Source organism: Somniosus microcephalus, chromosome 11, assembly GCF_052327205.1.
Source record: "Somniosus microcephalus isolate GS21.2 chromosome 11, FLI_Smic_1.0, whole genome shotgun sequence".
NCBI classification, from domain to species: Eukaryota; Metazoa; Chordata; class Chondrichthyes; order Squaliformes; family Somniosidae; genus Somniosus; species Somniosus microcephalus.
The window spans coordinates 117,972,424-117,994,127 of record NC_140997.1 but is presented as its reverse complement, the minus strand read 5'-3'; the positions used below and the strand labels follow the sequence as shown (position 1 = coordinate 117,994,127).

General features: G+C 51.0%; 1 protein-coding gene across 1 annotated transcript in view; it reads left to right on the top strand.

Annotated features, from left to right (window-relative positions):
* The window catches only part of LOC147110843 (voltage-dependent calcium channel subunit alpha-2/delta-2-like), a 2,842,873-nt gene that overhangs the window by 1,792,832 nt on the left and 1,028,337 nt on the right, over positions 1 to 21,704 (top strand). Inside the window, exon 14 of the mRNA XM_085999971.1 lies at positions 15,883 to 15,932. Coding sequence (XP_085856097.1) covers positions 15,883 to 15,932 — 50 coding nt within the window. The remainder of the gene's footprint in view (positions 1 to 15,882; positions 15,933 to 21,704) is intronic.

Here is a 21,704-nt window from a genome sequence, read left to right as displayed (position 1 = left end):
TACAGGCACAGTTTATTAGCATTGTTACAGGCACAGTGTGTTAGCACAGTTACAGGCACAATGTATTAGCACAGTTACAGGCACAGTGTATTAGCACAGTTACAGGCACAGTTTATTAGCACAGTTACAGGCCCGGTGTATCAGCACAGTTACAGGCACAGTGTATTAGCACAGTTACAGGCACAGTGTATTAGCACAGTTACAGGCACAGTGTATTAGAACAGTTACAGGCACAGTGTATTAGAACAGTTAGAGACACAGGCCTAGAAATTGAGTTTTGGCTTAGCCAGGGCTTTAGCGCCGGAAGTTAGTGCCGGCGCTAAGTCCCCCTGCACGCGCCAAAAATTCAGCAGGGCCGCGCCCAAACGGCTGCCGGCGCTACTGAAGGGTCTTTGCGGCGGTAAATCGGCGCTAACTGCCGTTTCGCGCCGCAATTCCGGCGCTGCGGCACCCGATGCGGTGCGGCAGGCTCGGGAAGTGCAGGCCTCCTCCTTCCCTTAAGGAGGAGCTGCCTGCACCCGGCCGCGGCCCGCGAAAATCTTTTTAAAAATGAGCCCGGCACCTCGGACAAGTGCCGGGCTTGCTTCTGTTCCGGGGGGGGGGGGGAAGTCCGGGGAGGGAGCTGCGGCCAGGCGGCCGGCGAGAAAGCGGCCGGCCGCCGCGGGGCCTTTAATGCGCCGGCGCAAAGACTTGTAAGACTCTGTTGCCAGAGTCTTAGTTGCGGCTGCCACGGGCGAGGCGGCCGCAACTGAATTTCGGCGCTGGGGCCCGTCGGCATGGCAACCGGGACGCTGCGCACACCGATGACGTCATCGGTGCCGGCGCAGCGCTACCGGTCTACCGCGGCGGAAGGGCCCCAGGCAATTTTGGCGCCGGCGCCAATTGCAGCGCTAGGCCCTCTAGCGCCGCAAAATCGGCGCTAAGGGCACTCAATTTCTAGGCCACAGTGTATTAGCAGTTACAGGCACAGTGCATTAGCACAGATACAGGCAAGGTGTATTAGCACATTTACGGGCACACTGTATTAGCACAGATACAGGCATGGTTTATTAGCACAGTTACGGGCCCGGTGTATTAGCACAGATACAGGCATGGTGTATTAGCACAGTTACGGGCACAGTGTATTAGCACAGTTACAGGCCCAGTTTATTAGCACAGATACAACCATGGTGTATTAGTACTGTTACAGGCACAGTTTATTAGCACAGTTATGGGCACAGTGTATTTGCACAGATACAGGCACGGTGTGTTAGCACTGTCACAGACACAGTGTGTTAGCACTGTGACAGACATGGTGTGTTAACACAGATACAGGCACAGTGCATTAGCACAGTTACAGGCAGAGTGCAATAGCACAGATACAGGCACTGTGTATTAGCACTGTTACAGGCACAGTGTGTTAGCACAGTTACGGGCACAGTGTATTAACACAGATACAGGCATGTTGTATTAGCACAGTTACAGGCACAGTGTGTGATGAAATATTCCATTCATCACTGCCTGTGACTGTGGTCGGTTTCAGTGTCATTTCCCTTCCCCCAGTCCTCATTGTATTGTTTATTGGAAAGTGCTGGAATGTGCTGTGTGTGTAGGGCTCCGCCCATACCTGGCCCCTTTTGTAAGCTAGCTCAGTCTGGCCTCAGTCTCCAGAAGGAAGATACCTCTCTCTCTTACGTGTTACTTTCTAAGTTAATAAAAGCCTTGTTTTGTTTCGCTAACATCGAGTCTCGGAATTATTGAGGCACATCAATTTTATTAACTTATTTTTCAACACTATGGATCAACTCCTGAAACCCGAACGTTTGGATTTGGATCAACATGCTCCGGACGCATCAGCACGCTTCGGACACTGGTTTGAGTGTATGGAATTCTTCCTGGACAATTCCGCAGCCGTCAAAGACGCTACGGACGCTGCGAGGGTGAGACTCGGAATTCTGCGGAATTGGGTAAGCCACCGGGTTTACCCCCTCATCCAAGACGCCGATACGTACCTGGCCGCCTGCGACATCTTAAAGGCGCATTACCAGCAGCCTACGAATGAGGTGTATGCTGGGCATCTGCTCGCTACTCGCGCACAGCGACCTGGGGAATCGGTGGAGGAGTTCCTAAGCACCCTGAAAATGCTTGGCAAAGACTGCAAGTGCCGAGATGTAAAAGCCGCAGTGTACACTGACGAGCTTGCTCGCGATGCCTTTATCACAGGCCTCAGCTCCACTTACATCCGGCAAAGACTGCTGGAAAAAACGGGGTTGGACCTGAAACAGGCTGCGGACACCGCGCGATCCCTGGATGTGGCCCAGAGAAACTCGGACGCCTACTCTTCAGCCCGCGCCGTCCACGCCACCACGTGTGCACCGAGGGCGCTGCCATCTTGGAAGGCATCTTCCCTGCCCGGCAGCCCGACACCGGCGGGGCCCCGCTCTCCCCCCAGAAGCCCTACGACAGCCGCGACGCGTCAGGGACCCAACTGCTACTTCTGCGGGCAGCCAAAACACACCAGAAACCTGTGCCCGGCGAAAGGCACCACCTGCTTTAAGTGCGGTAAGAAGGGGCACTTCGGGAAGGTGTGCAGAGGGAACCCCGCCGGAAAACCAACCGCCGGAAAACCCGCCACCGCCGCGTGTGCGCCGTGGGAGGGGCCATCTTGGACGCCATCTTGCCCGACCTCGTGGGGTCCGCCATCTTATGAGCAGACAGCGTGGACGCCATCTTGTATCGATCAGGGCCCTACAGTGGCATCGGTCACAGTGGACCAGACCAGGCCGCACCCGCTATCCAAATCAATGGTGGACATCGAGGTAAACGGGTGCCGGGTTCAATGTTTAATTGACAGTGGAAGCACGGAGAGTTTTATCCACCCTGAACTGGCACAGCAACTCTCCCTAAAGGTGGTCCCTGCTCAGGGTACCATCTCTATGGCTGATAAAACCCAGACATCGACCATTCTGGGTTACTGCACGGTACAATTGGTCGTTAACGGAACTGTATACGATAATTTTAAAGTATTAATCATGAAGAACCTATGTGCGAGCGTGATCTTGGGCCTGGATTTCCAGTGCAACCACCAAAGCATCACGCTCAAGTACGGTGGGTCCCAGCCGCCCCTCACAGTGTGCGGTCTGGCTACCCTGAAGGTAAAGCCGCCTTCGCTATTCGCGAACCTTACCCCTAACTGCCGGCCAATAGCGACCAAAAGCAGGAGGTACAGCTGGGAGGACAGGCGGTTTATCGCGACCGAGGTAGACAGGCTCCTGAAAGAGCGCATTATTGAATGCAGCAACAGCCCGTGGCGCGCCCAACTGGTAGTGGTAAGGGGTAGCGAGAAGAAACGGATGGTGATCGACTATAGTCAAACGATCAACAGGTACACCCAACTAGACGCCTACCCGCTACCCCGCATATCAGAAATGGTGAACCAAATCGCCCAATACCGGGTGTTCTCCACCATCGACCTCAAGTCAGCGTACCACCAGCTCCCTATCAGACCAGAGGACCGCCCGTACACCACCTTCGACGCGAACGGACGCCTCTACCAATTCCTCAGAGTCCCCTTTGGGGTGACGAATGGGGTCTCGGTTTTTCAGAGGGAGATGGACCGCATGGTCGATGACCACCACTTGCAGGCAACCTTCCCCTACCTTGACAACGTCACCATCTGCGGCCACAATCAGCAGGATCACGACTCGAACATCGAGAGGTTCCTGGAAACCGCACAAAAACTCAACCTCACCTACAACGAGGACAAGTGCGTTTTCAACACCACGCGTCTCTGCATACTAGGCAGCGTGGTGGAGAATGGGGAAATCGGACCAGACCCCGACCGATTGCGCCCCCTACGGGAGCTGCCCCTGCCCAACACTCCCAAAGCCCTGCAAAGCTGCCTGGGGTTATTTTCTTATTATTCCCAATGGGTCCCCAACTACTCCGACAAAGCCCGCCCCCTCTTGAAAGCATCCTCTTTTCCGCTCTCTGCTGAGGCCCATGCCGCCTTCAAAAGCATTAAGCAGGATATTGAGCAGGCCACGCTACAGGCAGTGGACGAGAACACTCCATTTCAAGTGGAAAGTGATGCGTCTGACTTCGCCTTGGCGGCCACCCTCAACCAGGCGGGGCGGCCCGTAGCTTTCTTCTCGAGGACCCTCCAAGGGCCCGAGATCAGACACTCCTCCGTGGAAAAGGAGGCCCAAGCCATCGTGGAGGCAGTGCGCCACTGGCGCCACTACCTAGCCGGCAAACGCTTCACCCTACTTACCGACCAGCGGTCGGTAGCGTTTATGTTCAATAATAAACAGAGGGGGAAGATTAAAAATGATAAGATTCTTAGGTGGCGGATCGAGCTCTCCACCTTCGAGTACGACATCATTTACCGGCCAGGGGCCCTTAACGAATCCCCTGACGCCCTCTCACGAGGGATGTGTGCCAGCGCCACCGGGGATCGGCTACAGACCCTCCACAACGACCTTTGCCACCCAGGGGTCACGCGGCTGTTCCACTTCATAAAGTCCCGTAACTTACCCTACTCGATTGAGGAAGTTCGGTCTCTGACCAGGAACTGCCGCACTTGCGCTGAGTGCAAGCCTCGGTTCTACCGCCCAGATAGAGCCCACTTAATCAAAGCTACACGGCCCTTTGAGCGGCTCAGCTTAGATTTCAAGGGCCCCCTCCCGTCCGTCGACCGCAATGTTTACTTCCTGAACATTGTGGACGAATACTCCCGGTTCCCATTCACCTTCCCCTGCCCAGACATGACCAGCGCCACGGTCATTAAATGCCTCAACAGCCTGTTCTGCCTGTTCGGTATGCCGAGCTACATCCATACGGATAGGGGGGCGTCCTTCATGAGTGAAGAGCTACGCCAGTACATGCTGTCCAAGGGGATTGCCACGAGCCGTACCAGCAGCTACAACCCCCGGGGTAACGGCCAAGTGGAGCGAGAGAACGGGACAGTATGGAAAGCAGTCACTCTAGCTCTAAGGACCAAGGGCCTCCCTATCTCCCGCTGGCAGGAAGTCCTCTCGGATGTGCTCCATTCGATACGGTCGCTATTGTGTACGGCCACTAATGCCACGCCTCATGAACGAATGTTTGTCTTTCCCCGGAAATCCACCTCAGGCGTATCCATGCCGTCATGGCTCTCCACCCCAGGTCTGGTATCGTGCGAAGGCATGTGAGGGGCCACAAGACGGACCCTCTCGTGGAGCCAGTACACCTACTCCACGCCAACCCCCAATACGCATATGTCCGGCACGCCGACGGAAGGGAGGACACCGTGTCCATAAAAGACGTCGCCCCAGCCGGCATCGACAACAACCACGGCAATAGCAGCAACAACGATCACAGCAACTCTTACGCACCCACTACTCTTTCATCACCCCCGGAAGAACATCGACCAACGGCACCCCCACCAACTACCCCTTCAACAACCCTGGCGGCACCCCCGGCAGAGACCCAGGAGACTACCGGGGACACCCAGCCGACACCCGCGGCACCACAACAGCCACGTCGGTCGCAGAGGACTATCAAACCCCCGAACAGACTAAATCTATAGAAGGGGTGAATGTGATGAAATATTCCATTCATCACTGCCTGTGACTGTGGTCGGTTTCAGTGTCATTTCCCTTCCCCCAGTCCTCATTGTATTGTTTATTGGAATGTGCTGTGTGTGTAGGGCTCCGCCCATACCTGGCCCCTTTTGTAAGCTAGCTCAGTCTGGCCTCAGTCTCCAGAAAGAAGATACCTCTCTCTCTTACGTGTTACTTTCTAAGTTCATAAAAGCCTTGTTTTGTTTCGCTAACATCGAGTCTCGGAATTATTGAGGCACATCACAGTGTATTAGCACAGTTACGGGAACAGTGTATTAACACAGATACAGCCATGGTGTGTTAGCACAGATACAGGCACAGTATATTTGCACAGTTACAGGCACAGTTTATTAGCACTGTCACTGTCACGGTGTATTGGCACTGTCACAGACACAGTTTATTAGAAAATTCAGAGACACGATATATTAGCACTGTCACTGACACGGTGTATTAGCACTGTCACTGAAACAGTGTATTAGCAACGTCACAGACACGGTGTATTAGCACAGTCACAGACACGGTGTATTAGCACTGTCAAAGACACGATGTATTGGCACTGTCACAGACACGGTGTATTAGCACTGTCACAGAAAAAGTGTTTTAGCACTTTCACAGACACGGTGTATTAGCACTGTCACAGACACGGTGTATTAGTACTTTCACAGACACGGTGTATTAGTAGTGTCACAGACACAGTGTGTTAGCACTCTCACAGACACGGTGTATTAGTAGTGTCACAGACACAGCGTGTTAGCACTCTCACAGACACAGTGTATTAGCACTGTCACAGACACGGTGTATTAGCACTGTCACTGAAACAGTGTATTAACACTGTCACGGTGTATTAGCACTGTCACAGACACGGTGTGTTAGCACTGTCATAGTAATGGTGTGTTAGCACTGTCACAGACATGGTGTATTAGCACTGTGACTGACAAGGTTTATTAGCACTGTCACAGACACGGTGTATTGGCACTCTCAAAGACACAGTGAATTAGCACTGTCACAGACACAGTGGGCTAGCACTCTCACAGACATGGTGTATTAGTAGTGTCACAGACATGGTGTGCTAGCACTCTCACAGACACGGTGTATTAGTAGTGTCACAGACACGGTGTGCTTGCACTCTCACAGACACGGTGTATTAGCACTCTCACAGACATGGTGTATTAGCACTGCCACGGAGACTGTGTAATAGCACTGTCACAGACACGGTGTATTGGCAGTGTCACAGACACGGTGTGTTAGCACTCTCACAGACACGGTGTATTAGCACTCTCACAGACATGGTGTATTAGCACTGCCACGGAGACTGTGTAATAGCACTGTCACAGACACGGTGTATTGGCAGTGTCACAGACACGGTGTATTAGCACTGTCACAGACACAGTGTGTTAGCACTCTCACAGACATGGTGTATTAGCACTGCCACGGAGACTGTGTAATAGCACTGTCACAGACACGGTGTATTAGCAGTATCACAGACACAGTGTGCTAGCACTCTCACAGACACGGTGTATTAGCAGTGTCACAGACACTGTGTTAGCACTCTCACAGACATGGTGTATTAGCACTGCCACAGAGACGGTGTAATAGCACTGTCACAGACACGGTGTATTAGCACTGTCACAGACATAGTGTATTAGCACTGTCACAGACACGGTGTATTAGTACTGTCACAGACATAGTGTATTAGCACTGTCACAGTCACGGTGTATTAGCACTGTCACAGACACAGTGTATTGGCACTGTCACAGACACGGTGTATTAGCACTGTCACAGACATAGTGTATTAGCACTGTCACAGACACGGTGTATTAGTACTGTCACAGACATTGGCCCAGAAATTCCAGAACGGGGCTTGCAGCGCGTGCAAGCCCCGTATTTGCACTTACCCCGCGCTCGTGCCGATCAGCTTCTGGGACGCCTGAACTTGCAGAAATAGAAAGCACATTCCCGGGCAGCGTATGACGTCACGCCGCCCAGGAGTGCAGCCAGCGCGAAGCCAGGAGCGTGCAGTGTAAGTGAGACACGCCCCTTGAGGTCTCAGTTTCACTGGACACGCCCCCAATGTTTCTGTCAAGCTGCTAAGGATTTTTACATGCAAAGCAGCAGTTTAAATAGGTTTTTGGAAGTTTTTTGAAGATTTTGGTAACTTTTATAAACTTTTTAAAATGTTTACATTATTTTGAGTACTCTGAAGTAATTTTAAAGAGAATTAAAGCAATTTAAAGACTTTTAAAAGCCCTAAAAGAATTTTTTTAATTCCATTTATTTATTTAGCAATGTCGTCGTCATACGTGTCTTCACACTGTTCCCTTTGGGGAACTGTATGAAGTGGTGGAAGGATTTATGGCCATGATTAACGCTCATTCCGTGACCGTAACCATCTTTGAACCAGCCATTAGGGCGGTTAGTCCTATGGCGGGAGGGTTTTACGGGCTCCCACAAGCTATACAAGGAGGGGGGGCCACCCACACCCACGGACGCAAATATCCCACTGGATGTCAACCCAGAATTTAGAGCCGGAGCTCCGACTCCACTTGCCGGGACTGTCTGGAACGGGGTTCGAAACCCTACCCTGATCTGGCCCAGCGGCGGGGATCCTACCGCTATGACAAAGGCCCAATCCAATTAACAATGTGAAATGGCAGCATAGGGCTCCAGTCACGGGGAGGGAAAAGGCGCAGGAAACGTATGGGTGTCACCTTTTGTGCGGAGTGGGCCTTTTGCGTAGCAGTAAGCATCCCCGCCGCTGGGCCAGAAGGAGTAGGGTTTTGAACCCCACTCCAGACAGTCCCGGCAAGTGGAGTCGGAGCTCCAACTTTAAATTCTGGGTGGACATCCAGCGGGATGCTTGCGTCCGTGGGTGTTGGTGCCCCCCCCCACCTCAGATGGGTTGTGGGAGCCCGTAAAACCCGCCCGCCATAGGACTAACCACCCTAATGGCTGGTTCAAAGATGGTTACGGTCACGGAATGAGCGTTAATCACGGCCATAAATCCTTCCACCACTTCATACAGTTCCCCAAAGGGAACAGTGTGAGGATACGTACGATGATGACCTCTTGCGCAATGCACCTCCTTGGGCCCTCAGTCGCAGATGCGAGGGGGCAAGTTGTGCAATTGTTAAATTTTTTATTTTATTGACATGTAAAATGTTGGCCCAGCAATTCCCTCCCAAATGCGCTAGTATGGTCGGGGTACTTACGCAGCTGGCCGGATGAAATGCCGGTTTTCAGCATTCACAGTGCATGTGGGGAAAACCGGCATTTCCTGTCCTCTGAACGAAGGGGTTCAGAGGCAGAACGCGTGCGACTGCACAGGCAGCGCGTGCGCAGTATAATTCGCCGCTTTCATTAATGCTTTCAGTGAGGTCCAGTCATTACAACTTACACATGAAAAAAGCATGGGTACAGTTGCTCCACAGGCTGCGGAGGAAGATATTTCTTATCGTGGAGCTTCTGAAAGTATGTATGTCTGTATATATTCCTTTGCGTGTTATGTATATATTCCTTTATTTATGTGTATGAATGTATTATTTAATTATGACTTTCAGAGAAAGTAACTTATTGGAAAATCATAATTAAAAACATACATTCATACACATTAGTAAAGGAATATAAAACATACATACATATACGTAAAGGAATATATGTGGACATACATACATAACTCATTCTCACATTCCATTCACACAGCCACAATTGCTCCTTCTACCTACCGTTCTGAAAACCCTTTTAAAAAAAAAATTTAAACTTTAAAACTTACTTAAAATTTCTTAAAATAACTTCCCCCCCTTTCCCAAACAAAAATATTGCATTTCAAAAGCTCCACGATAAAATATATCTTCCTCCGCAGCCAATGAACAACTTTACACTTGATTTTTTCACGTGTAACTTCTAAGGACTTACCCTCACGGATTTCCACGAAGTTCACTGCGCAAGCGCTGCCTGTGCAGTCGCACGCGCTCGAGGTCTGGAAATGCCGGCGTTCCCCGCATGCGCTGTTCATGCTGAACGCCGGCATTTCCAACGGCCAGAAGCGTGAGTAAGCCGACCGTACTCACGCTTCTGGCCTGGAATTTCTGGCCCATAGTGTATTAGCACTGTCACAGACACGGTGTATTAGCACTGTCACAGACACGGTGTATTAGCACTGTCACAGACATAGTGTATTAGCACTGTCACAGACACGGTGTATTAGCACTGTCACAGACATGGTGTATTAGCACTGTCACAGACACGGTGTATTAGAACATTCACAGACACGGTGTATTAGCACTGTCACAGACACGGTGTATTGGCACTGTCACAGTCACAGTGTATTAGCACTGTCACAGGCATGGTGTATTAACACTCTCACAGACACGGTGTATTAACACTCTCACAGTCACAGTGTATTAGCACTGTCACAGACACGGTGTATTAGCACTGTTACTGACATGGTTTATTAGCACTGTCACAGTCACAGTGTATTAGCACTGTCACAGGCATGGTGTATTAACACTCACAGACACGGTGTATTAACACTCTCACAGTCACAGTGTATTAGCACTGTCACAGACACGGTGTATTAGCACTGTTACTGACGTGGTGTATTAGCACTGTCACAGACACGGTGTATTAGCACTGTTACTGACATGGTGTATTAGCACTGTCACAGTCACAGTGTATTAGCACTGTCACAGGCATGGTGTATTAACACTCACAGACACGGTGTATTAGCACTGCCACAGACACGGTGTATTAGCACTGTCACAGACACGGTGTATTAGCACTGTTACTGACATGGTGTATTAGCACTGTCACAGACACGGTGTATTAGCACTGTTACTGACATGGTGTATTAGCACTGTCACAGACACGGTGTATTAGCACTGTTACTGACATGGTGTATTAGCACTGTCACAGACATGGTGTATTAGCACTGTCACAGACACGGTGTATTAGAACATTCACAGACACGGTGTATTAGCACTGTCACAGACACGGTGTATTGGCACTGTCACAGTCACAGTGTATTAGCACTGTCACAGGCATGGTGTATTAACACTCTCACAGACACGGTGTATTAACACTCTCACAGTCACAGTGTATTAGCACTGTCACAGACACGGTGTATTAGCACTGTTACTGACATGGTTTATTAGCACTGTCACAGTCACAGTGTATTAGCACTGTCACAGGCATGGTGTATTAACACTCTCACAGACATGGTGTATTAACACTCTCACAGACACGGTGTATTAGCACTGTTACTGACGTGGTGTATTAGCACTGTCACAGACATGGTGTATTAGCACTGTCACAGACACGGTGTATTAGCACTGTCACAGACACGGTGTATTAGCACTGTCACAGACACGGTGTATTAGCACTGTTACTGACATGGTGTATTAGCACTGTCACAGACACGGTGTATTAGCACTGTCACAGACACGGTGTATTAGCACTGTTACTGACATGGTGTATTAGCACTGTCACAGACATGGTGTATTAGCACTGTCACAGACACGGTGTATTAGCACTGTCACAGACACGGTGTATTAGCACTGTTACTGACATGGTGTATTAGCACTGTCACAGACACGGTGTATTAGCACTGTCACAGACACGGTGTATTAGCACTGTTACTGACATGGTGTATTAGCACTGTCACAGACACGGTGTATTAGCACTGTTACTGACATGGTTTATTAGCACTGTCACAGACACGGTGTATTAGCACTGTCACAGACACGGTGTATTAGTACTGTCACAGTCACGGTGTATTAGCACTGTCACAGACAGAGTGTACTAGCACTGTTACAGACTCGGTGTATTAGCACTGTCACAGTCACGGTGTATTAGCACTGTCACAGACACGGTGTATTAGCACTGTCACTGACACGGTGTATTAGCACTGTCACAGTCACGGTGTATTTGCACTGTCACAGACACTGACCTAGAAATTCGGTATAGCCGCGTTTGGGGCGCTAGTCCTGGCGATGCGCAAAGTTTAGCGCCAGGCGCAATTTAGCGCCACCTAACGCGATATTGGGTTGCAGCGCCCCTAAAGGTGATTGCGGCGCTAAATCAGGCGCTGCACGCTACTCTTAAGGCGCTAACCCGGCGGCGCAACCCAATTTTGCGGCGGCAGGTCGCAGCGAGGGTGCTGTCAGTAATCACTTTCCCTGAGACACAGTGGCGCCGGCCAGCTCTTAAAGGGGCAAGTCAATTGGCATCACTAGACACACTCACTGCCTTGCAGGCCTTCAAAGCGGTGGGAGCCTACCTGTGGCACACCAGCCTAGCAAGACATGGAAAGGGTGAAGCAGAGGGCAGGACGCCTCACTGATGGGGCATTGGATGCTTTGGTTGGCGCAGTGGAACCAAGGCCAAGGAAGATGGTCGGAACGTGATTTATGTTTTGGACAGTCTCCCGGGTGTGAGAGGCAGTTATGTGTCAGTGTATTAGTTTTGCTTTCTGTTGCCATAGCTTTCTCATGTTTGAAGGAACCACATTTCGTGTAATGAAACACTTTCTTCATTTACAATGGCCATGCCTGCTATTTTCATGCATCTTGCCCTTCACAGGCTTGGGTGCATCAGACCGGTTCCATTCCTGTTCTTGGAATGGCAGCAAGCATTCTGTGAGAGGGGCCTAGAAGCTACTTCTGATCAGCTTCTGACGCGCAGACTGAGAAGAGCCGCTCGCGTAGAAGTTCAGGCCAGCAGCCATCTTCTCAGCCGCCAACAGAGATGTCCTGCACCTTATCTGAGGCTGCAGATCTGGCTGAAGCAGCTGGCACAGCTCAGTCACCACCTCCTTTCTAAATCGCAGCCTTCTGACACACTGCTTCTCTGGCATGTTCATGTAGGAAAACTGCTGTCGGATAACCCTGCCAGCGTAAGGTCTGCTGTGGCAACGTCTGTTGGCCCTCCTCCGTCTGGCCATGCCCGCCCCCCTCTCCCTGCGTCTCACTGCCCTTTCCAGATGATTCAGCAGCAGGACGTTCCCCTCCAATGCAGCCACCATAATAAGTGCCCACAGGAAGGTTCCCCGTTGTCAAGGCTCACCAACAGCAAGGTGATGGTCAGAAGGCTGAAGATCGCCTGCCTGCGCTGGCTCAGTGGTCAAATGGCTCTCAGTGTGCAGCTCAGCAACTCTTTGTAGCTCTCGAGGAAGTTGTGATCCAAAAATGGCTGCCGCTTTTAAACCACAGCAGTCCCCTTTAAATAAAGCTCCTCCAGCCCGAGAGCGACTTGGTAAGGCCCAGGTAAGCTGTCACTATTAGCGCCAGGCGCTACGGAGGGGGGCACCACTGAATTTCCGGTCCGGGGCACCCAAAAGGCGTTGCACACTCAAATGACGTCATAATCAGCCTGCACCCATGAGCGGGCGCTAAGATTTAGTGCCGGCGCTAAATGCATGCTCAATATGGGGCGAGGCACTAGGCGCCTTGCGCCCGCCCGGAAATTGGCTAGCGCCCCACTTCTCAGCCTCTTTAGGCGTTAATCGGTGGCGCTATCAACCGAATTTCTCTGTATTAGCACTGTCATAGACATGGTGTATTAGCACTGTCACTGACACAGTGTATTAGAACATTCACAGAAACGGTGCATTAGCACTGTCACAGACACGGTGTATTAGCACTGTCACTGACATGGTGTATTAGCACCGTCACAGACACGGTGTATTAGCACAGTCACAGACACGGTGTATTAGCACTGTCACTGTCACGGTGTATTAGCACTGTCACTGACATGGTGTATTAGCACTGTCACTGACATGGTGTATTAGCACCGTCACAGACATGGGCCTAGAAATTCGGTATGGCCCCGCCAGGTCTTTTGCGCCCGAAATTTTGCGCTCGCCAGGATTCCCGTAGCGCCCGCCTAAAATTCAGTTGCGATGGGCCAAGACGGCGGCGGGCGCTATTGCAGGGTTTGGCCGCCTCGCTAGGGGCGATGAATGTCACTTTCAGGCGTCCAGCTGCCGCTGCGGCACCCGATGCGGTGCGGCAGGCTGGGGTACTGCAGGCCTCCTCCTTCTCTTAAGGAGGAGCTGCCTGCAGCCGTCAGATCGCCGGTGGATTCCCCCAGCAAATGAGCCCGGCACCACGGAGAAGTGCCTGTCTCGCGGGACTCAGACATCAATGCCGCGGGGGGGTGGTGCAGGAGTCCGGGGAGGGAGGTGCAGGCAGGCGGCCGCCGGGAAAGCTGCCGGCCGCCGCTCCACCTTTATGCGCCGGCCTTTCGGAGCTGCAAGACCCCGTTTCACAAACGCTGTTTGCGGCTGCCACGGGCGAGGTGGCCGCAACTGAATTTGGCCATCGGGCCGGAATAGCATTGCAACCGGGGCGCTGCGCACACCGATGACGTCATCGGTGCCGGCGCGGCGCTACCGGCTAACGCCGATGTTAGGGTCCATCTGAATTTCGGGCGATAAAAAACTTCAGGCGCAAACCACTTTATAGCCAATAAGTGGGCGCAAACGCAACTGAATTTCTAGGCCACGGTGTATTAGCACTGTCACAGACACGGTGTATTAGCACAGTCACAGACACGGTATATTAGCACTGTCACTGTCACGGTGTATTAGCACTGTCACAGACACGGTGTATGAGCACTGTCACAGACACGGTCTATTAGCACTGTCACTGACACGGTGTATTAGCACTGTCACAAACTTGGTTTATTAGCACTGTCACAGACACGGTCTGTTAGCACTGCCACAGACACGGTGTGTTAGCACTGTCACAGATACTGTGTATTAGCCTGTCACAGACATGGTGTATTAGCACTGTCACAGATACGGTGTATTAGCACTGTCACAGACATCGTGTATTATCACTGTCACAGACACGGTGTTTTAGCACTGTCACAGGCATGGTGTATTAGCACTGTCACAGACACGGTGTGTTAGCACTTTCACCGACTTGGTGTATTAGCACTTTCACAGTCGCGGTGTATTAGCACTGTCACTGACACAGTGTATTAGCACTGTCACTGACACGGTGTGTTAGCACTGTCACATTCACCATGTATTAGCACTGTCACAGTCATGGTGTATTCGCACTGTCACAGCCACGGTGTTTTAGCACTGTCACTGTCATGGTGTATTAGCACTTTTACGGATACGGTGTGTTCGCACTGGCACAAACACAGTGTGTTAGCACTGTCACAGACACGGGCCTAGAAATTCAGTGGGCCTTGCGCCCACTTAGCGCCTAAAGAGGTCTTCTGCGCCGGCGGGGTTGGTAGCGCGGAAATTGAGTGCAGCGTTAATGGCGGCGGTAGCCGGTAGCGCTGCGCCGGCACCGATGACGTCATCGGTGTGCGCAGCGCCCCGGTTCCGCCCCGATGCCGGCCCGACGCCCATATTCAGTTGCGGCTGCCTCTTCCGCAGCGGCCGCAAACAACGTTCGTGAAACACGGCCTTCATGCAGCGTTAGTGGGGCGCATAAAGGTGGAGGTGCGGCCGGCCGCTTTTTCGGCAGCCGCCTGCCCGCACCTCCCTCCCCGGCCTCCTACACCACCCCTCCGCGGCATTGGTGGCTGATTCCCGCGAGCCCGGCACTTCTCCGTGGTGCCGGGCTCATTTGCCGGCAGAATCCAGCGGCAATCTGACGGCTGCAGGCAGCTCCTCCTTAAGAGAAGGAGGAGGCCTGCAGTACCCCAGCCTGCCGCACCGCATCGGGTGGCGCAGCGGCAGCTGGAGCGCTGAAATTCACTTTCAGCGCCCCAAGCGGAGGCGGGCACACCCTGGAACAGCGCCCGGTTCCGACTTGGGGCGCTAAAAGTGAATTTCTGGCGGGCGCAACGGGCTCCGGGCGCTGCGCAAACTTTTGGGCGCAACTGAGCTGGCGGGGCCATACCGAATTTCTAGGCCACGGTGTATTAGCACTGTCACAGTCACGGTGTGTTAGCACTGTCACAGACACAGTGGATTAGCACTGTCACAGGCACCGTGTGTTAGCTCTGTCACAGAAACATTTTATTTTTGAGCAAATGTTCCAGTGAAAGGTGATCTCTGAAATCTCTTTTCAAGTTATAGTCATAATCCCTGTAGATACTTCTCTAGACTGTCGCAGCCAAGAGGGATAGCCGAGTTATCATTCAGACGGCCAGGGATTGAATGCACATCCAGACTGTTACAACTTGCTATTAAATTGGCAAGTTCCATAGTGTTATGCATCATCGCGATTGATAAAAGTGAGACTATTTTATTAGAACAGCAATGTCTCTGAGATTCTTCTGTGCTTGTTTCATTCTTCCTCTCACAGTTTAGTTACCACCATATATTTCTCTTTCCCAGGATATTATTTTGAAATCCCTTCCATTGGAGCAATCCGGATCAATACCCAGGTGAGTTACAGAGGGGAATCAGACTGCCACGGGTCAAAATGCAGATCCACCATGTAAAGAATCACAGCACACATTTGTTTTGCCAGGGCCTGCCATTTCTTCCCTTCTGTAAATCCTGCCATCAGTGCCCATATTCCATCGTACTTCGCCCTGCCATCAGTGCCCATATTCCATCGTACTTCGCCCTGCCATAATTCCCTTTTATCCATTGTACTTCGCCCTGCCATCAGTACCCATTATCCATCGTACGTCGCCCTGCCATAATTCCCTTTTATCCATCATACTTCGCCCTGCCATAATTCCCTTTTATCCATCGTACTTCGCCCTGCCATCAGTACCCATTATCCATCGTACTTCGCCCTGCCATCAGTGCCCATTATCCATCGTGCTTCGCCCTGCCATCAGTGCCCATTATCCATCGTGCTTCGCCCTGCCATCAGTGCCCATTATCCATCGTGCTTCGCCCTGCCATCAGTGCCCATTATCCATCGTGCTCTGTGCTGCCATCAGTGCCCATTATCCATCGTGCTCTGTGCTGCCAGCAGTGCCCATTATCCATCGTGCTCTGTGCTGCCATCAGTGCCCATTATCCATCGTGCTCTGTGCTGCCATCAGTGCCCATTATCCATCGTGCTCTGTGCTGCCATCAGTGCCCATTATCCACCGTGCTGTGTGCTGCCATCAGTGCCCATTATCCACCGTGCTCTGTGCTGCCATCAGTGCCCATTATCCACCGTGCTCTGTGCTGCCATCAGTGCCCATTATCCACCGTGCTCTGTGCTGCCATCAGTGCCCATTATCCATCATGCTCTGTGCTGCCATCAGTGCCCATTATCCATCGTGCTCTGTGCTGCCATCAGTGCCCATTATCCATCATGCTCTGTGCTGCCATCAGTGCCCATTATCCACCGTGCTCTGTGCTGCCATCAGTGCCCATTATCCACCGTGCTCTGTGCTGCCATCAGTGCCCATTATCCATCGTGCTCTGTGCTGCCATCAGTGCCCATTATCCATCGTGCTCTGTGCTGCCATCTCAAATTTGAGGTTAATCTACCCTTCTGAAGTCACATTGCTGTCATTTGTTGGATTATTTTCCCAAAGATTCTCCTACCTTCATTCTTATTATTGATTCCATTAATTTCCCATTCTTGTGGTCAGGCCAGTATGCTTATACTTACCCAGCTCTGCCACCCTTAAGCATTTACCTGCTGCGAATGTGTCAATATTTCCCAGTGTTCACTGATTCCCTCAAAAAGACAATCAGTGCTTCATAGCAACATAGGAACAGGAGTTGACCATTCAGCCCCTCGAGCCTGTTGTGCCACTTAATTAGATCATGGCTGACCTGTACCTCAACTCCATTTACCCACCTTTGCTCCACATCCCGTGATACCTAACCTAACGAAAATCTATCAATCTCAGTCTTGAAAGCTTCAATTGATGACCAGCATCCACTAACATTTGGGGGGAGAGAGTTTCACATTTCAACTACCCTTTCTGTGAAGTGCTTCCTGATTGCACTCCTGAATGGCTGAGCTCTAACTTTAAGAGTGTGCCCCTTGTTCTGGACATGCTGTGTTAGTGAAGCCTGCAGGGTGGAATGTCTGTGTGAGATGACTCCGGGGACCTTTCGCTCCCCCTGGACCTGTTGGAGTTATCAGTGTGTGTGAATGGGAACATCCAGTCTGAACAAATGGATGAGCTCATTTTCCAACTTTATGCTCTCAGTGTGGAATTTTGCTCACCAAGAGCACAGGTTCGAAATTCAGGCGCGAATCTCCTCCATTTACCAGCCCATTTCATATATTGGTCGGAGAACTGTGAGCGCGAATTTTCAATGTGCGCTCCCAGTGGGTAAGGCTCCCCGTGGGTGAGGCTCCGTGAGGGCGAGACTCCCCATGGGTGAGACTCCCCGTGGGCAAGACTCCCTGTGGGTGAGGCTCAGTGTGGGTGAGACTCCCTGTAGGTGAGGCTCAGTGTGGGTGAGACTCCCCATCGGCGAGGCTCCCCGTGGGTGAGGCTCCACGTGGGCGTGGCTCCATGTGGGGAAGACTCTATGTTGGCTAGGCTCCCCGTGAGCGGGGCTCAGTGTGGGCGGGGTTCAGTGTAGCTGAGGCTCAGTGTGGGTGGGGCTTCTTGTGGGTGACTCTCAGTGTGGGCGGGGCTCCCCTTGGGCGAGATTCTTTGTGGGCAAGACTTCCCATGGGCGAGGCTCAGTGTGGGCGGGAGAGAGCGGAGAGTCGGCGGACCTGCGAGGGAGCACCAGAGGCGGTACATAAAGAGCACCAGAGGCGGCTTACCAATCCAGGTTCCGGGAGAGGGAAGCAAAAAGTAATCCAAGTGTGACGTCACCAGGAAGCAGGTAAGTGATTGGTTGGTGAGTATTTCTTTCTCCTTTTCATTACAAGCTTAAATTCTGCGGTTTATACTTTATGGGTCTCTGTGGTGTAGTGGTGACAGTTGGTAAATAAGCGCCCTAGAGTATATCTTTAACTGGTGGTATTGAATTAATTTAAATTAATTAAAGGGGTAAGTCATGCCAGGAGAGCCCAGCCCCGTGTTATGCTCCTCTTGCTCTATGTGGGAATTCAGGGACGCTGCCAGTGTCCCTGATGACCATGTGTGCCAGAAATGCATCCAGCTGCAGCTACTACTGGGCCATATTGAGGTGCTGGAGTTGCGGATGGATGGGTTGTGGAGCATTCATGATGCTGAGAGGGTCGTGGATTACACGTTTGATGAGTGGTTCACGCCGCAGGGTAGGGCTGCACAGGCAGAAGGGAAATGGGTGACCACCAGGCGGAGCAGTAGAAGCAGGCAGGTAGTGCAGGAGACCCCTGTGGCCATCCCCCTTTCAAACAGGTATACCAATTTGGATACTGTTGAGGGGGATGACTCACCAGGGGAAGGCAGCAGCAGCCAACTTCCTGGCACCAGGGGTGCTTCTGCTGCTCAGGAAGGGAGGAAAAAGAGTGGGAGAGCAATAGTGGTAGGGGATTCTATCGTAAGGGGAACAGATAGGCGTTTCTGTGGCTGTAGACGTGACTCCAGGATGGTTTGTTGCCTCCCTGGTGCCAGGGTCAAGGATGTCACTGAACGGCTGCAGGGCATTCTGAAGGGGGAGGGTGAACAGGCAGAGGTCGTGGTTCACATTGGGACCAATGACGTAGGTAGGAAGAGGGATGACATCCTGCAGCAAGAATTTAGGGAGCTAGGTAGCAGATTAAAGAGCAGGACCTCAAAGGTTGTAATCTCTGGATTACTCCCAGTGCCCCATGCTAGTGAGTATAGGAATAGAAGGATCGAGCAGATGAATGCGTGGCTAAAAAGTTGGTGCAGGAGGGAGGGCTTAAGTTTCCTGGATCACTGGGCCTGCTTCTGGGGAAGGTGGGACTTGTACAAGTCGGATGGGTTGCACCTGAACCAGAGCGGGACAAATATCCTTGCGGGGAGGTTTGCTAGCAGTGTTCGGGGGGGTTTAAACTAAAATGGCAGGGGGTTGGGAACCTGAGCAGGGAGACAGAGGAAAGGAAAACAGGGATAAAAGCAAAGGATAGGAAGGAGAAGAACAAAAGTGGCAGTCAGAGAAATCAAAGGTTTAAATCAAACGTGGCCACAGCAAATAATAATTCTAATAGGTCTAAGAGCGTTAAAAAAACAAGCCTGAAGGCTTTGTGTCTTAATGCGAGGAGCATTTGTAATAAGGTGGATGCATTGGCTGCGCAAATAGAGGTAAACAAATATGATTTGGTTGGGATTACGGAAACGTGGCTCAAGGATGGCCAAGACTGGGAACTCAACATCCAGGGGTATTTGATATTCAGGAAAGATAGGAAAAAAGGAAAGGGAGGTGGGGTAGCATTACTGGTTAAAGAAGGGATTAATACAATTGTAATGAAGGATATTAGCTCTGATGATGTGGAATCTGTATGGGTAGAATTGAGAAATACTAAGGGGAAAAAAACATTAGTAGGAGTGGTATATAGACCTCCAAACAGTAAGGCAGAGGTTGGGGATGACATTAAAAGGGAAATTAAAGAAGCGTGCAATAAGGGCACAGCAGTCATCATGAGTGACTTTAATCTACATATAGATTGGGCTAACCAAATTAGTAACAATACTGTGGAGGAGCAATTCCTGGAGTGTTTACGGGATGGTTTCCTGGACCACTATGTCGAGGAACCAACCAGAGATCAGGCCATCTTAGACTGGGTGTTCTGCCCTCGCAATGCGATTCTATGCAGAGCTAGACAGATAGCGAACAACTCGATATCTTCCAATAAAATCACAAGGCTTGACTTTTCTTGTAACGCTTTACTGAACGATTCTAATTGTAAAACTGAAATACAACACAGAAATGGAAGGACACATTAGTGTACAGACGCATAATTGATATGTATACACAAATTTAGGTACGTCTGGGCAACACAGTACATCTGGCAACGAATTACATTTAGCAAGCTGGAAGGCATTCTCTTTAAATTAGCCCTGTACATAGTGTATCCAATACGGCTGCTAGTTAACCAGCTAGACAGAAAAAGTTACAACTAAACATTTTCTACAACATACAGTGTACGCTAATCGTCTATAGCATTCTAAATACTCACAGACAAACAATTTCCAAGACTGAAGCATGGGGACAATACAACCGAGGAGCACCGTGGCGCAGGTCTTGTTCCGGCAGCAGCTCCACGAGGAATGAACTTGCAGTGCCGTGGGGAGCGTGATGACCTCATCACGCTCAGGGTCGTGACGTCGTCGCGTTTGCCGGTAGTTGCGTCGCTGGCCGTTGGGGCCTAAGTCGGGAGCAGGAGCTGGGGGCCAGGCTGGGCTTGCCGCGGGAGCGGAAGATAGCGGTGCTCCCGGCGGCTGCTCGATGCGGCCGAAGATGCTGGGCCGGGCTGTGCCGGCGGCCTTCTGGCGAGCCGGGTCGGGGCGGCAGCCGCCTGACGCACGTCCCGTAGTACGTGACGTGACGTCATCACGCTCGGGCGCGTCTTAAAGGGGCAATGGCCCTAAAAGGCGAGTTAAAGGGGCGACGGCCCTAACAGGTAAGTCATGCATATATAAGTAGGTTATGTACATACAGTAAGGTTGGGTTAGAGGGAGAGACAGCACACTGGGTATTATGTAATGAGAAAGGATTCATTAGCAATCTTGTTGTACGAGGCCCTTTGGGCCGGAGCAATCATAATATGATCAAATTCTTCATTAAGATGGAGAATGAAGTAGTTGACTCAGAGACAAGGGTCCTCAATTTAAATAAAGGAAACTACGATGGTCTGAGGAGCGAGTTGGGTAGGGTTGATTGGGGAATGTCACTCAAAGGGTTGACGGTGGATAGGCAATGGCAAACATTCAAAGGCCGAATGGATGAGCTACAGAATTTGTTCATCCCAGTTTGGCATAAAAATAAGACAAAAAAGGTGACTCAACCGTGGCTAACAAGGGAAATTATGGATAGCATAAGATCCAAGGATAGGACATATAAATTGGCTAGAAAAAGCAATAATCCTGAGGATTGGGAGCAGTTTAGGAGTCAACAAAGGAGGACAAAGGGATTAATTAAGAAAGGGAAAATAGAATATGAGAGTAAGCTAGCTGGTAACATAAAAACTGACTGTAAAAGCTTTTATAGATATGTGAAGAGAAAAAGATTGGTGAAGTCAAGCGTAGGTCCCTTACAGTCAGAATCAGGCGAATTTATAATGGGAAACAAGGAAATGGCAGACCAACTAAATACATACTTTGGTTCTGTCTTCACAAAGGAGG